Here is an 18,327-nt window from a genome sequence, read left to right on the forward strand (position 1 = left end):
GATTCTCGTATCAGTCTAGTTTCGTTTAAAATAAACGGCTACTGATTTCGAGGTGTATACAAAATATATGAATTTTTAATCGATGATAGGTCAGAAAACAGGGCAGCAGCTTCTGCTAAAAACAGTTTCCGTAAGTTAGCTTTGAAAATTCGCTATAAATTGTACAAGTTAAACTAAGAGAAGTGTCTTATATGGTTAGATTCATATTCGAGTCTAGTTTCCATAGGTATAAATGGAATAGTTTTTAAGTATTTAGATTAATACATAATAATACTTATTTGAAGGTTGTGAAAACTGCCAAAGTATGAAATTTTGATAAATTTTATGGTCGAAGTAATCGAAAGCAAGGGATTAAACTTAAAACTTAGTGAGACTTATAATGTAGATTTATAAAGTGTCAAAATGAGTAAATTTTTTTATTTAATTATTTTGAACGAATACGGCTTGCGATAATTCAACCTCATATTATTTTTCAAGTATGTTTTCTACTTTAATTATGTATTTTTCCCATAATGTTTATATAAATGTTTTATGGATGACTTAGGGTATGAATTTCCGAAGTCTTATTTTGACAATTATAAAATAATAATAATTTTGAATTTGAAACATTGATTATGACACAAATAAAATATGTTCTGAAAGCCATTGTTTGTTGCATTGAAAGTCATAAGTACAATTAGCATGCCATGAGGTTGAGTGATTATGATCAGAAACGTTTGTGTACATTATGTATAGCACCGTTGGTGCAAATAATATGAATGCACTTGGAGTGCATATTCTGATTTCGATGTTAGCACTGAAGTGCTTATTGCGCACACTCGTCTGACCACGTACCTTGTATTCTCTTACATATACATTGCGTTATAAAAATAAATGTGAAACTTATTACAAGTATATGAAAGAAAAGAATATGGAAATGGAATGAAAGTTTTGAAATATGTATCAATGAAAAGAATAAGAATTATTTGTTACATTTAATGTTGACTTACATGATTTTTGATAAAATCATGAAATAATGATTTTCAGGTTTTCAAGAGGAAAACGACTTGAATAGCTCGGTTTGAAAGTTTTAATGTTTTTTTAAATTACAGTTTTATGTTTATATTACATTATGATATTAATGTTTTTTTCTTACCTTAGCTATGTTACTGCCTTACTAAATTTTACTTAGCGCGTGATGATTTTTATGCGTAGGTTCAAATAGAGAAAGGAACGTGAAGCGAGGAGCCTCTTGAACATCTTTTCAGAAAACCATACATAAAATCAGTATCAGTAAGACATCTTACATTTGGCTTATTAGTGCCATGTATATTATATATGTATGTTGCTTTATTAGAATTGTTTTAAATGGTCTCTAAACTAGGACCATTTATTTTTTATTAGTCTAGTTATATTCATATTTATAATTGAATAGTATATATATAGGTACGTTTATGTTTTTAAAATGGTTTTCTAATTAAGCAATATTTAGGCATGTTTTTAAATAGTTTATGAATATAGCATTAAACTGCCTAATTATTTCCTAAAAATGGATTTGTTTTGAACGTTTAAATATTATTTTATGATTTTTCATTATTGATGAAATAGTTTAAAGTTGAAAAATGAAAGTTTTTTAAATGAAACCAAATTTTAAGTGTTTATGATCAATGTATATCTGTAAAGTTGACGTAACATCTTTAACTCGCATTTAGAGATGTATATGGTTTATGGGTGTTACAAACCACAAAAGGGGATGAAGCTACTGAAAACCATCGACAAATCTCAAATCAGAGTCAATCGACGTGAAAAAACTATCTACGAATGCAAAGCATGTATCCAAATCAATCGTGACTCCAAAGCATAGAATATCAACATGATAACAAATAAGCAACATTTTGATTAGTCGTGGTGATGTCAAATCTAACCTTGAGAAAAAAGATAAATGAAAACAATGAAAAAAAATCATAAACTACCAAAAGGTAGAGAAAAACGTGTCACAAAGGCAAAGATAAACATGTCATAAAGGAGTACAACATGTCACAAAGACATAAATATTCTTATTAAAAAAATTTAAAAAAAAAAAGAAAAAGATAACCGAAGGGCGGCAACCAGCATCAAAATCGGTGTCACCAACGGTTAAACAAAATTAAAGAAGAAAAAGTTGGATTGATCAATAAAATTTACACAAATTGTGAAGAAGAAAAAAAAGGGAGAGAGAGGTGGAAGAAAGCGGCTAGTTTCTTTAATTATTTTTCTATTTATTTATATTTTTAATATATTTCTATTATTTAATATCTTATTTTCTAAGATTAACTTTTAATTTTAATAATAATTCCAATGTATTTTAAGTTTGTTTACTCCTAAGTAATAATCTCGAGATATATAATCATTGAGATAAAAAGGTCATGTATATCATACTTTTGATATTTAAATTTATTTCTTCATTTTAATACCTAAAATATACCACAATTGTACTTTCCTATCTCATTAGAAAGAGTAAAGTTAAAAAATAGTTATTAAATTATCTTAAAATATGGGAAACTGCCCAAGCTATTTTTTATGATGGCAGTAATGCCTCTGAAACTATGGTATTTCAAATTGATATTCCCATTCACTCATAAAATCATTAATATCTTCATTTTTAGCCATGGAAAAAAGCTATGAAAATTCCAAGAAAAGTTTAAGAAGGTTAAATTAATGAGATTATGATGCTAAAAAAATACAGAAACAAGACATTATTTAGCGAAACAGGGTGAATGTTATATCAATTAGTAATGTTGTCGGCATGAGCACAATTAGGCAACATTACCGGTAGCTGTCGACAATTTCGCTCTCATATTTTGCAATTTTAGGATCAAAATATAATAAGATGAAAGTAAGAGGAGTAAAATATTTTGTTTTGAAATTTTCCCCTTTAAGTAAAATTACGAATTTAAGGAAATTAATAATAATTATTGGGACCTAAAATAATTAAAGAAATTGTGAGTTTAAACAATAAATAATATTGTAAATATTTGAAAGTACATAATTACAATAGCTTAAAATAATTTTTTTATATAAAATTTATAATACAATCATGCGTTTAGTTTAACATAATGTCTCTGTATTTTTAACTTGTTGTCGATATTGTTGGAGTCAAAGGTAGCTAACAAGTGAGTTTGATTTAGTTGTGATTTTATTTTGTATCACAAGGACAACTTGAAGAAAAAAAATTACAAAGACCAAAACAAAAATTTTAAAATAAAATTACACTATTAAATCCTCATGAATAATGAATGATATGTTTCTGTATAGAATAATAAAAAATATGAATTCTATGGGTTAAAAAAAAGAGAAAGAAATAAAAAAAATTAAATCAACTAATAAAAAATTGAATTTTCAAACTGCATAAATTACATAAATCATCACTTAACTTTTTTTCTAATCACCATCATCACACGTTCAACCATCATTTTTGCCATTGTTTTGAACACTTCAAACTGCATAAATTTGATGCGTATCTTCCTCGTTCAACCAATTATCCTCCCCAGCGAACATCCAAGCACCAGCATCACACGTTCAACCATCGTTTTGAATACTTCTACTGTAGTCGTTCAACCCAAATTTCTTTCTAATCATACAGTCTTCCTACAAGATTATATAATCCAAAAAGACATTTCAAACCAAATCTCAACAACCAAGTAAGTCTAAAATAAAAATCAAAATTAGAAATTAACAACAAACCTTGGCTAGCCTCAACCCACATCCCATTTGACCCAAATATATCTTACCCAAAAGTCAAAATTCAACGTGATGGTCCGAATTTAGATCCATTCGGATCGAGGAGAGGAAAAGAAGAAGAAAATGAGAAACACAAAAATGCGTTTAAACTAATGAGAGAAAATGAGGGAGGAGAAAACAGAGTGAAAAGAGACCAAGGAATGGAGAATGAACGGAAAATGAGAAAAAATAGATTTTTTAAGCAATCGAAATAATGTTATTTTCGTTTAAATTTATTTATTTTTTCAATGATTCAAAATGACGTTATTTTGATGTAAATTGTTATGTCATGATATCTTTTATTATTTAACGATAGGATGATCAGAAAAAAAAATCTATCCTTAAAATTCAATAAATAAATTGAAAACTTTTAAAATTCGGTAAGAAAAATAAAAGAAGTAAAAAAGGCAATCAAAATTTAATTTTTTATGATCATTTATTTGACCAATTTTTAAAAATTTTAATTGTATGTTAATTAGAAGCTAAATAATTAATGAAATGATAGTGTGGCCTTTGTTTTAATTTTCACACTCAAGAGTGTATCCTACATTCTATAGTTTATGAATAGTGTATTTAATTAACTGTTAGAGTGTTAGAACTTTTTTCTCGCAATTCACACTTTTATGACACCTTTGCTAAGGCTTAACTCATAAATACTAAAATTTTACGACATTCTCTTAAGATCATATATTTTCGTATTCGATTATGATCATTAATAATCATTATTCATATGTAGGGTCATTTTCTTATTTTTATTTGGATATTGACCAAACGTCCAAACATGAAATGCAAAACATCAAAATTATAAAATCGTGAAACATTTTGGAGTTCAAGGTGCACTCACCTTAGTTGCATGAATTCGAGCTTACTGCTTTAATTCCAAACTTCTGATCTTTTTCTTATGAACGCGAGCGATCCACAATACGAGCACAGCCCTAAATGGGCATGTACACGTCTTGATACTGCTTGCATCTACAAATTTTCAAAATATATCAATCTAAAACCACATTCATGAACTATGCTGCTTTGGTTCTTCATTTGTCTCATATGTGCGCAGGGATGTGACTCTCCAATTACCCTCCAAATACATCGGAATACCTAAATAAATCAAACATAGACGAATTGGACTCAACCCATTTATGAAACTCACACCCAAATTCAAGTAAGATAGTTCATGAATGCACCTTACGACAACAACATAAGAATACTATAGAGAATGGCAGTCCAAACCACTATGGCAATTCAACTAGTTCGAGCTGGATCAACTGTAAAACCGAATTTAAAAATAGATGTGAAAGAGGACTAACCAATTCAACCAACCCCTAGGCAACTTTCATCATGAACGAACAAACATCATCAGGAGTTCTTACTCCATGTACCGTCAAAATATGGCAGATTATGAGGTGTTCTAAAGTAGAATTAGAACGTAAAAAGATATTTTGAACAATCTAGAAAATAAACAGTGTAATTTTTTCAAAACCAGTAGTCTAATGTTCCATAATATCTGACTATACTAACTGCTGCTAATAACATAAAAAGCAAACAACTCTCTGAAAACAGTAAAACAACATCTAATGCCAAAGAAGCTAGAAAAAGAAAAATGACAGTGTTCATACTAATAATTATTTTAAGCTTTAAATAAGTAGCAAATTAATGAAAAATATCAATGAAGAAGGTTACCTTAATGATAAACCATACTGTTTCAGTCACATCAAGTAACAACATCAGTAAACCTCATCACCCAACAGCTTTAAACTGAAGCAAATAGAAGATCAGCAAAAATAACTTACAGATTCAGAGCAGAGGGTGTTAATGAAGTTAATAACTGGACTAGGTCTAGGCAACAATAAAGACATTGGTTTGCGACATTCACTCATGAAGTATACAAGTTTACAATAACGTAGTAATTTTTCTTTCAGTAACATAAGCCATTTCTTCATGTTTCTGCAGGCTCACGTCATCCCCTGCTGTTCGACCATCCGTATGCAGCAAATGAACATTAGCAGCCATTACATTTCTAGAATTGGAAATCAGGAGATTCCCATGTTTCGCTTGACTATGAAAGGAAGGTCAATTGGCCCTGATTTTTGGGCGTCTGATGCAAACCATTGGTCTATTTATCACGCTGCAAGGCGTTATGCTTCATGAATAGTTCCTTGCATTTCTTCATAGAACAAGGCGATAACTGTCCCTCTTTATGTTGTCCATTCAATAAAAGACCCATCCTAGTATGACAACCTTTTTCTCATTGATCATTAGATCACTTGTAATTCAACCTTTTCGTATACAAAGGATTGCAACATGAGAGATTGGCAAGAAGAATATTTCCACACTGGCTAGAGTTGTTGCATCTTTTAACTGCTGGAAGAGAAGATGATTTTTCTTTGGAGCAAGGATGAGGTTTGCTCCATTGATGTAGACTACTTTTCTATGATAAAACTCTTATACAGGGAAAAAGAAGAATCACAATTAAACAAAAAGATAAGTTTGTACATAGAAAATTTGAGATAATGCGGTATATGCCCTAGTAGTCTCACTTACACATGTGAAATAATTCCACTAATGATGGATACATAGAGATCATGTTGTGCATATATTCATCATCGCTAGTATCTTTGAAGTGTTGATTTCCACTGAAAATTCTGAAGATCTTAAAGCAAGACAATTACCGTGGAAGAATTAAGCATTATTCAGTAGAGACTTTTGTTCAAGATCAAGAAAACTTTAAGTCTACTAATGGTTCTTGCATTAAATTACTCGGCCAAATCAAATTTAAAACAAAAACAAATAGAAAATTGTTCATAATTTGTGAATTGTTGAGGTAATTTTCATCATCCTTACAACATAAAAACTTCACTTCCCATTGCTATTCTTTCTCTTCTCATTGCTATTCTTTCTCTTCTCATTGCATGCCTTCAAAGCCTGAACCTCTACAAAATAACAAATTAAGGAGAGAAAAACAGAAATTTGGTCAAAGAGACAAGTTAATTAATTGGGTTTTAACAGAAACGAGAGAATCAAAGGATTCAAAGCGTACCCATTTGACAAGATTTCCAATTTCTGTTGCTCTTAACAAGACAATCCTGCAAAAAAAAAAACATTGCAGGAGTTTACTAAGGTTTAGAGTATGGTTCAAAGAATAAAAAAGAGAAGGGAGATTCTATTAACTTGCAAGGATAAGTACAGAGAAGAGCATTCCTTCAGTTGCTTTACATTCTCATCGTCAACAGCGGCGTCGTCTTGGTGGAGCGCCGCTTCCTGTGGTGGCGACAGAGACGGAGATTTTGGCATCGGTGTTGCGTTGTCCATTTTTATTTGCCGGGTATCCTTTTCACTCTTTCTTTTGGCTCCCCTCAAAGTTGAAAATAATAAAAAGTTGTCCATTTTTCCCCTTAGAGTAAATTGTAATATTTATCACTCAACTATCTTTTTATTTCTATTTTGGTCATTTAAATTTAAATATTTTCAATATAACCACTAGATTTTTAAATAACTAATGACGTTATGACATCTCAACATATACCAAAACGATATCGTTTTTTATTTTCACATAAAATTAAATTTAATCCAACACAACATTTATCTTTCTCTCATTTTTCTTTCTTTGTTCTCTTCTCTATTTCTCTTTTCTCTCTATCTAAACCAACCCAAACATTGTGCTAATCATCATTTTAGCCACCGTCGTTAGAAGCCAATGAATCATTCCACAAAACTCATCTCACCTTTCTAAACCTGAATCCCTTGTTTGTTTAATCGAAAGCAATCCAAACTTCACAAATACAGCATTATTATCATATAACGTTATGCTGCAATCATCATTCATATTAATACTAGTGCTGCATTACAACTTTTCCTCTCCCATTTTATTCCTTCTATGTGAAACAAACCTAAAATTTTACAATATGAGTGACCAAAACATTAGCTAATTAAAATTTTAGTGATTAAATTAAAAAAATAAATTTAATGATCAAAATATGAGTGAAAATATAGTTGAGTGATGAACGAGTGAGAAGATTTTATAATTTTTAAATTCTTGAAAAAATTCTAATATGAGTGAGTTAATATTAAGAGATTGAAAGAGTTCAATTTGCTATATTTGGATGATTTTGTAAAGAATATTTGAGTGTTGAATTGTGATATACGAAATTATGAATATATATTTTTTGAAATAGAAAAAAATTATTTTACACTTATGTAAAGTATTCTGATTCAATTTTAATAATTTTGTATACTTAATTTATAAGTTAAAGCAATTAAAATTAATTAGTAATTAAGATATTACTTTTTTTTATAATAGATATAATTATTAAGCAGTGAATTCTAATTAATAATTATTACAATTTGTAAATTATAATTATAGTAATGAGAATCGGAATGATAATAAGATTAACCCTTCACGAAAGAAGAATAAAACTTTAGATTGATTTGTCCAAAAATAATTATACAAGTTCTTACCAAATGTCAACATGTACCTTATCACTGGTTCAACCTTCAACAATTCAAGTTGGACAAGAATTTTTTTTCTCTTCACTAATATGCTCCAAACTCAAGAAATAAACTGTCATGGAATCGGCATATACGATACATGTTGATAACATAACATTTGTATTAAGAGAGATAGAGAGCCAAGTTGATGTTAGTTCTCTTTCATATGATCCAACTAAAGAAAATGTTGTTTAGTATCTAACACACCAAGAAACAATGAAGAAAGAACACATAAAAAGGTCATTGTCAACAAAAAAAAAATTGAATTTTTTTTTTATAAAAGATGAAGATCTCATTAAAAATCATCTTCACACGTACAAAAAAAAATATATCAACAAATAACGAAATGAGAAAAAGAGTACCTTCATAAGGATAAAAGTTCTGTACAACCAACAAAACACATACTTTAAAGACAAAAAAGCACCATTACAGAACACAACAACCCCTATGTCATAAAATAAAATAAAACATCATCGCCCAATTCTTTCCTTTGCAAGTACACCTGCCTCTGAATTTGCGCTTCGATGAACGAGTCTTGTAATAACAGCTCGATCCATAACCATTGATACGATATCCCTCACAATAGGCACAAAGTGAGCTGAGCAGGAAGCCGGATTATCTATCCACTCTAAGGCATTCTTACAGTCACACTCGAGGATCATTCGCCCTTTTGACCTCCACTCCTAATTGAAAGAGAAATATAGCTCTGCTCTATAGCCAACAGTTCAGCCAAGGCAGGAGGACTCGACCGATAGGTTCAGAGAACGAACCCAGACGTTTGCTGCTAGAGTCACGAATTAACCCGCCAATTCCACAGTCTCGGTTCATCGCCCCATCTACATTAATTTTCATAAAGCCAACAGGAGGTGGTGTCCACGACGCGAAAGAAGAGCTCGTCTTCCTTTTAACCAAACGCGAATCTGCCAAAGACGGATCCCCATCAAGAATATCCAACGAAATCAAAACAGAAGATTTTTAGCCAAGAACCACGACGCTAGCCTGTATCTCGCTAAAAAAATCATTGAGTGGTATCTAGCTTCCCACTAGCAAAGACTGTCATTCCTGCTCTTCCAAATCGACCAAAATACTACACAATGAATAAATTTCCAAATGAGAGAATGAGGTAGCAAATCCACCCAGGTGATTAAAAAGGCTGGAATATTACCTGGAAAGGTAGCAGAAAGCTTCCGTAAGTTCTAGAAACGATTCCAAAGATCTCACGCTACCTTACAAAAAAGAAAAGTGAATCACAGATTCTGGTTCAAGGCTGCACAAGGGACATAAGGAATTCACCACCGCTGCGACTCCCCGCTTAAACAACTCGACTATGACGAACACTCTATGGTGAGTCACTTGCCAAACAAATGCTTTCACTCTGGGTGGAGCCAGTCCCAGTCATATATTCTTCCTCCATAATGAATCTGCCCCCGCCGAGTTTAAACAGATTTTAACAAAGGACTTTACTGAAAAGGACCCCTCCCATTTTCAATCCACGATAACCAATTGCCTTCTGTTTCTTCGAATCTGAAAGAATTCAGTAAAGACATGAGTCTGTCCCATTGTAACAACTCCTAATCTAATAATCTTATACGCAATGGAAAATTACAAATATATTCTGAATCACCTCTTGAGCTGAACTCACTTATTCTCCCTTCCTTGTTAACCGAAAGGGCAAACAGCCTTGGAAACTTGATTTTCAATGGCACTTCACATAGCCATGAGTCTAACCAAAAGAAAATTGAATCCCGATTCCCAACTTGAACTTGTAAATGATTACGAAAACAGACCCCAATCTCATCTTCCTTGTGACAGCTTTTGACAACATCTCTCCATATCCATGGAGTTCGAGGAATCTTTGAATTATTAACCACCAAGGTCCTGGCATCTAAGTTGTACTTGTTGCATAACAACTTCTTCCACCAAGTATCCTTCTCGTTAGCAAATTTTCATATCCATTTTCCCAGTAGAGCCTAATTTATGAGATAAAGATCAATGACCCAAGCCTCTATTTACCTTTGGCAGACAAATGGTCGACCATTTGATCCAATGGATTCGGTTTTTGTCCGCCAAGTCCCCCCAATAGAAACCTTGCCATGATTGAATTTTGCTTTATGTAAACCCCTAAAGGCAACCTGAAAATGGAAAGGAAGTAAATGGACAGAGAATTCAAAACTGATTTTATAAGCACTAATCTTCCCGCTGAGACAACGAAGACCGAAGTACTCGGATGGGAAATACCCCACCGAACAGCCAATAACCGAAGCCAATAACCGAAGCCCAACCTGCAAGGACTTCTACGTTAATTCCAAATAACCTGCTCTAGAAGAGATTTAATTGAAGCCCAGAAGCCACCTCAAAGATACGCAATACTCTTTTAATATTCGTAACTTGCCCGAGCGACGCATTACAAAAAATGATCAAGCCATCTACGAACTGTAAGTCAGAGAGCATGAATGACTTGTGGATTTTTCCAACTGAGAACCCATGAACAATCCTAACTTTACCACCTTTGATAACATTATATTCAACATCTCGCCGATCAAATTGAACAATAAGGGAGATAGTGAACAACCTTGCTAAAGACCTCCAGCCGTCAGGAAGTTCTCTGTGGGGACACCATTCACTAAAACTGAAATCGAGGCTGAGGAAATATATCTAGAAATCCATGAATACAACCGTTCCCCCAAACCCATTTCCTCCATAATCTTTAGAAGCATCCTCCAATCGACCATATCGTAGGTCCTTTTAAAATCTATTTTGAACACCACTCCTTTAACCCTTTCTTCCTTAAGTAGTCTATTCCTTCATTAGCAATAAACAAATTTATCTTCCCGATATAAAAGCAAACTGAGAGGGCCCGATAATAGAATCCACACACCATCTTAACCTTCTAGCCATAACTTTTGACAAAATCTTATACACTCCCCAAACCAAACTGATTGGTCTATAATCTTCTAAACACCCCATATTAGCTTTTTCTGGAATAAGCGTTCAAAAGGAATAGTTCACTCCTTCTTCACACTTTTTACCCTTAAAAGAAATCTTTGAAATTTTTTTTATAACATCTCTCTTTGTGCTTGACCAGAATTTCTTGAAGAAGCTCATATTGAATCTGTTTTATTACTATCTGTTGATGATATGGCTTTGAGAAAATGAGTGAGGGTCTGTTTGTTTGGGTAAAACCAATTATGAAATTGATTTTTTACGAAATCTCGTGTGTATTTAATGTAATTTGTTTTTTAAAAAATATTTTTTAGTGTTTGGTTGGAGAAAAACGGGTTGGTCAACGTAATTCGTTTTTTTGGCCAACAGAATTTTTTTGTGTTTTCTGGAAAATGAATTACGGTCTGATTTTCCGTAAGTTATTTTCTGAATTTTTCACTTCAAAGAATAAACACTCAAAATAATTTTATTTTATAAATTTAATATTAATAAAAATATTTTAATATTATTTCAATCAAAATATTAATTATTAAAATATTTAAAATATATTTATTAATATTTCTAATAATATAATATTATATTTTTAATATTATAATAAAATAATCAATTATATTATAATAATATAAGATATTATATTTTTATTTTAATAATATATAATTAATTATTAATAAATTTATATTATTTATTAATTTTATAGAAATAATATTATTAAATTATTAATAATGAATAATATTATTTATATATTTAATAATAATATAATAATATTTTAATAAAAATATTTAAAATATATTAATTAATAATTTTAAAATATAATATAACACTATTACTTTAATAAATAATTAATATAATTTAGAATATTTTTATTTCAATAAAATATACCCATATTAATATTTTTATTAATAAAATTATAAAAATAATATTTAATAATAAATAAATTATTTTAATATTTTAAAAAAAAATTATATTAAGTTTTATGATAAATAATATTATTTATTGTATTTAATATTTGTAATAAATAATTTTTAAAAAACTCATCAACTAGTGGAAAAAATGTTTAAACAACATATTCCAAACATCGTAAAACGTTTTCCAGATAATGTAATTCATTTTCCAGAATTCAATTTCCAGAAAACTAATTACTGCTAAACATACAGATCCTAAATTTGCATGAGGAAATACATTTTTATTATTATGTTTAGAGATTTGAATATGTCTTTTAGGTTTAGAAAACATATTGGTGAGATTAACAATGACATTTCTAAAGTTTGAGAATTTAAAGAATTTTAAGTCATTCTTTGAATCTTCTTTAAGTCAACAAACTGAGTGAGTTAAAAGCGATTGTCAAATCTGTTTGACTCCTTCTCTTCACTGCTTTAGATTTCTTTTGCTTCAAAGATTGTCATTTCGTAATCATGATGAATGTGATAAATTAAATAATAAGAGAAAATTTAACTTTTAAATTGGTTTGCAAAGAAGAATGATAATGTAGAAAATATTATTTTGAAAAATGCATCTAAAAGTAATTAAATGATTCTACCTTCAATTCAATTTAAAAAGAGCTTATAAATTGTTGTATAAAAGAAACTACAAGGCAATTATGGAAGATCTTGGTAAGGATATTATCTTAGAATATTAATATCCGAGTGTAGTAATGAATCTAAAAAATAAATGACTTTATGTGTGTCCTATGTTGATAAGAATAATAAAGAAATAATTCCCTAGAATCATTCATGTGGGAGATATCATAACTTTGTATCCTAAAGAAACTATTTTTTTCTTTGTTTAATGAGTAATTTTTAAATTTGTCACGAGTTTTTGTGAGTAAGAGTTTGATGAGACTGGCAATATAAAGGGTAAGCTTAATGGTCTCGAAATTCTAATCATTACAAAAGCATAATCTACATTCTACGTAGTTTTGCTCGCCAACTTCAATTAATTTTTGTTGAATATTGTTAGAACATCTTATAAGCGAAAAGATTTACTTAAAGAAAATCAAACTAAAAAGTTGCTAAAACTTTTGAAAATAGTAAAATTGTAATTGAAAAAAAAAAGTTTAAATCAATAGCTTGAATTAGATAAACCATATGATATATGGTGGAGGTCTCATTATAAATTGATGTTGAATATGAGTGGTTTGTATTTTACAATGAAACAATTGAATTCATTTTCATATTCCACTTATCGAAGAAAATATTTAAGATTATGAATGAATTAAACAAATTTTATAGAAATCTAGATTTTATTAATATTATGTCTCTTATCACTATGGATGACAATTTAATATGAATCTGATGGGTTTCAACTCGATCTGACTTGATAGGGTCGATTTTTTTAAAAAAATTGGGTTCGGATCGGGTCGGGTCAAATTTTTGTATCAAAATAAAATTTATGTATCATATTACATATGTAATCAAGATTAGGTATCCGATTAAAAAGAGGGTAAAGTATACAAATAGTCCCTTGCAAAATGGTCTCCAAAGATAGGATATTATTTTGTTGAGTCCATCAACTATTAAAAGTTACAAAATGATCATTCGACAATTCATATTTCCAAACTCGTCATTTTTTGTTAAAAAAAATTAGTGGTTGTCTCAGTTTAGACATTAACCTATTGATTTTGATGTGATAAAAAATGGTCCTCCAATTATATGACATCATTTTGTTGAGTTTCTCAATTATTAAAAGTTATAAAATGATCATCTGGCTATTCATATGTTCCAAACTCATCATTTTCCGTTAAAAAATTCAATGTTGTCTGAGTTGGACGTAGGGGGTGTGAAAATTCGGATATCGGATCCGATTCGAAAATTTGAATATCCAAAAAAATTTAGATACCTAAAATAGTGATTCGTATCTGCTACCTTTATTATAAAAGGGATATAAAATTTAATTTGATAAAAAAATTATATTTTATATTTTATGATTTAATGTAACTTATATTATATATATATATATATATATATATATATATATAATTTACTCACATACAATAACTAAATAAATAAATATCATAATTTTTGTTGGATTAGAGCTTTAATGAGTTAGTTACTCATTTATTGGGTTAAAGAGTATCTAAAATCTAAAATCTCATTTTCTGGATTTTTGAATAATCCGAAATTGGAACTTATCCGATCTATATCTGATCCAATTATTCGAAACTTTTCGGATATTTGATTCGAATTATCCAAAAATAAAAAAGGATCAGATATTCAAATTTTCAGATTGGATCATCGGATCAGATCAATTGCATCGAATCTTTTTTGCACACACTAGCTGAACGTTAATCTGTTGAGTGTGATATGATAAAAATTGGTCTCCCAACTAGGGCGATGTTTTGTTGAGTCAACAAGTTAATGTCTAACTCAAAAGACCGTCAATTTTTTAACAAAAAAGAGACGAGTTTGGAATGTATGAATAGTCAAGTGATCATTTTGTAACTTTTAATAGTCGATGGACTCAACAAAACAATATCATATAGTTAAGAGACCAATTTATAGCTTTTAGTAGTCGAGTGACTCAAAAAAAATAAAACCCTATGATTTGGAGATGATTTGTGCACTTTACCCTTTTTTTGCGTCAAAATAATTCATTCTTCTTAATTAATAAATAAAAGGAAATTTAACGTAGTAAAAAAAAAGTAAGGGTCGATCCCATAGAGACTAAGAAAACTTCATGATTTATTAATGCTTTGTTTGATCTTTGAGCCAAGAAGTTGATGGATTAAAATTTGAGTAATGATGAAGATTTATAGATGAAGAGAAATAAAATATAAGAAAGAAATATATAAAGATTTCAAAGAAAATTAAAAAGAAAGTTTAAAAGAAAATTCAATTTGGTAAAATAAACCTTAGGCTTTCGCTTTGACTCAATTTCCTTCGGATCATCGAATTAGATTTTTCTTTCGGGATTCATGTCAGTTACTTTGTCTACAAGGGCAATCCTTGTGACTCTTCTTTGTATACCGAATGCCAAAGGAAATCTTTGATTCTTGCTTTGGAAATTGATCTGATCAACATCAATTGTCGTAGATCAATAACCGTTTAAATTCGTGAAGACCGACTTGGATTGTTGTTTCAATAACTACTAATTTCGATCTTAATTCCCTCTTAGCAAGACAATCTTGCCAAGTGTGTTCCCAAGAAATCAAAGTGCTTTCAATAAGTCGATCCTTCATCCCACATTTAATCGCAACAACATCTTGACCAAAGTCAATCTTTGATTTTGAAAACTATTTTGATTTTGAAAATAAGCATAGAGATTGAGAGAGATATTCCGAAGTTATTCAAGTGCTTTTCAATTCTCATGTTGGAATTGAGTCATCGCTTTAGCCCTCGGCTTGAAAGAAAATTAAAGAAAACAAAAATAGAAGAAAATAATTTTTATTAAACTAAATAAAGGATGAAATGATGATTCTATTAGGCTTATCCCAAGGGGTATTTATAGCGTTCTAAAAACCCTAAAAACAAAGAAAAATATAATTCCTAAAATAAATAAGAAATAAATCCTAAAGGTAATTCTTAAACTATAAAATCCTAAAAATATGGACAAGATAAAAAACAACTATTAAAATATTTAAACTAAAATCATAAAGATAATTCCAAATGTTTTTCAAATTCAAACTCTAATATTTAAAAACAAATGTCCTAAGATATCTATGTTCGTCCACCTTCCAGAAGGTGTTAACTAGATCTTCTAGAAAACTGCTGCTGACTGAACCTTCTAGAAAACTGTTGTTGACTGGACCTTCTAGAAACTACCATGTCAAATCATATCATGCCCAGAGTCGTGTCCACGTCTTCAGCTGTGACCAAATAATAATAAAAATACAGAATGTGTCATCTTTACTGCTAATTTTGGAAAATAAGATCATGTACGAAAATAAGCACAATACAACCAAATCAGTAGTAATAAATCCATAAGACCAAAGAATTAACGAGCAAATATTAGCGATTTATAACATTCATCACCCTTAAACATATGTAGGAAGAATTGAATAAATACAAATAAAAAATAAATTACACACACACACGAAGAATTGGATTAAAAGTTATATTAAGATACTTACGGAGAATAAAGCTAACTTGTTATTTAAAAAACCTAGTTTTCTCTCATTGGTATGTTGTTTATCTATTTTTTTATCTTTGTTAATTAACAGTGACACCAACTTTAATATTGATAGTTGATCGTCGGTATTTTTTATTGTCATTTTCTTTTCTTATATCATATCTTTATTTATTTATTTTTCAATATGTTTGTATATATGATGCATTTACAATCGCCTTTATGACACGTTTTCTTATGTCTTTTGACATGTTTTTGGGTCGTTTGACTGTTTTTTCATTTATCTTTTTCTAAGGGTTAATTTGACATCGTCACTACTGATCAAAATGGCATTTTTTATGATATCTTGTTGATCTTCCCTGCTTTAGATCCTCGGATTGGATTTGAATACTCAATTTGCACTCATGGATAGCTTTTCACTTCGCTTGGGTCTGATTTAAGGTTTTTCGGTAGTCTTTCAATGGCTTGATCTCATTTTATGGTTTGTTTGCTGATGCGATCAGATATGTTTGTATCTATCTTTGTTCGAGTTTCTTGGTTAGATTTTTAATTTTTCCTTGTATGATCCTTATGTGATCTTAAGTTGTTAATTTTGTTTCAATGATTATAGGAAATTGTCTTAATCATATGTTTAATTTACGATTATGATTGTAATTTGGGATATTTCATATTTCGAGTAATTTGAGATATTTCTTATTTCAAATAAAATATAGACTTTAGTTCCTTCAAAATTTAAATTATGATAAATTTATATATTATATAAAAGATAAAATTATAATTTAATTTAAAATTAAAGGAATGATAAAATTATATTTTAACCTTTAAATTCTATAATTTACTTTTCGACCCTTTGAAAAATTCATAACTTAAGGCCAAGATTGGAAGGATTGCATCCAAGTGAAATTCAATGAAATGTTCAAAGAGATCGAACAAAGATGATAATATAATAGTTAGAGATGTAACATTTTGCGTGTAGCTTAAAATTGAAAAAGTCTTTAATAAAAAAAATAAGGGGTAATACGTTTTTAATACCAAAACTATCAATTTTGATTTATTTCAGTATTTAAATTTTCATTTTTTTTTTCAAAATCATACATAACATATAGTTTTTGTTTCATTTTAGTACCTTACCGTTAAAAGCTTAACTGACGGGCTTGCCCACCACCATATCTACAGTCACTGATCTTCGCATCTGTCAGTCGATGAAGTCTAAACTTTCCACTGGAAAATGCTTCAATCTCCTCTAATCGATGATAGACTCTTCGATTTCTTCATCCTGCGATCTTTATGGTTCACTGTCTGATGGACTTGAAACTGGACTATGTTGATCGACTCATTATTCTCTCGTGGTTCACCGTTCGAATTGGTCATTCGTCTATCGGAGCTATGTCATGTAAGTCCATCCGTTAAGTTTTTAATGGTATGGTACTAAACTGAAGAAAAAAAACTAAACATTAAGTATGATTTTGAAAAAAAATGAAAGTTTAGATATTAAATGTGTAGTTTAATAAAAAAAATTGAGAAGTTGTTTTGGAGAAAGTAAGTTGATAGATATAAATTATAGGGTAAACTATATCAAATATCATTGAACTTTAGGCGATGTATAATTTATACCACTAAACTTTTAATTTTGTTAATTATAGCACTAAATTTTAGTTTTCGTTTCAATTATACCATTGGGTCATTAAATCATTAACAACTATATCAAAACGACGTTGTTTTGGTGAAGTGCCTACCTTGAAAGTCGTCAGCCACGTCGGCAATCGTTAGCCACATCATCGTGTCGATAACGATTTAACGGTTTTGTGATATAATTGAAACGAAACTCAAAGTCTAACATTATAATTGGCAAAATTGAAAATTCAATGGTATAAACGATACAATGTCTAAAGTTCGGTAGTATATGATGTAGTTTACCCTAAATTATATGTAAAAGGTAACATTCATTGAGTCGGATTTTATGTATGTATAACTTGAAGTTCAACACTTTGCATTGTGCTTCATTTTGATTTTTTTTAATTTATTTTCAAATTATTTTTCCACAACAACAATAAATTGAACTTAAATAATTCGTAAGGCTATATTTAGTAATTATGATGC

General features: G+C 29.7%; 1 protein-coding gene and 1 long non-coding RNA gene across 2 annotated transcripts in view; one reads left to right on the top strand and one right to left on the bottom strand.

Moving 5' to 3' along the window:
* Nucleotides 1-6,489: 6,489 nt before the first annotated feature.
* On the bottom strand, nucleotides 6,490-7,068 carry LOC120201775. The gene is made up of 3 exons (XM_039202317.1): nucleotides 6,907-7,068; nucleotides 6,776-6,821; nucleotides 6,490-6,668 (listed from the first exon to the last, which is right to left on the bottom strand). The coding sequence occupies exons 1-3, from the start codon at nucleotides 7,045-7,047 to the stop codon at nucleotides 6,592-6,594; spliced, it is 264 nt and encodes an 87-aa protein (XP_039058248.1). The 5' UTR covers nucleotides 7,048-7,068; the 3' UTR covers nucleotides 6,490-6,591.
* A 293-nt stretch (nucleotides 7,069-7,361) lies between these two features.
* LOC120201862 overlaps nucleotides 7,362-18,327 on the top strand; it is a 29,402-nt gene continuing 18,436 nt past the window's right edge. The window contains exon 1 of the long non-coding RNA XR_005523684.1: nucleotides 7,362-7,394. This is a non-coding gene — a long non-coding RNA (uncharacterized LOC120201862). The remainder of the gene's footprint in view (nucleotides 7,395-18,327) is intronic.

The sequence above is a fragment of the Hibiscus syriacus genome, unplaced genomic scaffold, assembly GCF_006381635.1.
Source record: "Hibiscus syriacus cultivar Baekdansim isolate YM2019G1 unplaced genomic scaffold, ASM638163v2 tig00008013_pilon, whole genome shotgun sequence".
Lineage (NCBI taxonomy): Eukaryota > Viridiplantae > Streptophyta > Magnoliopsida > Malvales > Malvaceae > Hibiscus > Hibiscus syriacus.

Excerpts from the sequence above, each read along its gene's own strand:
- LOC120201775 (XM_039202317.1), bottom strand. The coding sequence starts at position 7,047 with ATGGACAACGCAACACCGATGCCAAAATCTCCGTCTCTGTCGCCACCA. Across the intron at positions 6,822-6,906 it reads CTCTGTACTTATCCTTGCAA|GATTGTCTTGTTAAGAGCAA; the intron begins GTTAATAGAATC and ends TTTTTTTTGCAG. Across the intron at positions 6,669-6,775 it reads TTGGAAATCTTGTCAAATGG|AGGTTCAGGCTTTGAAGGCA; the intron begins GTACGCTTTGAA and ends GTTATTTTGTAG.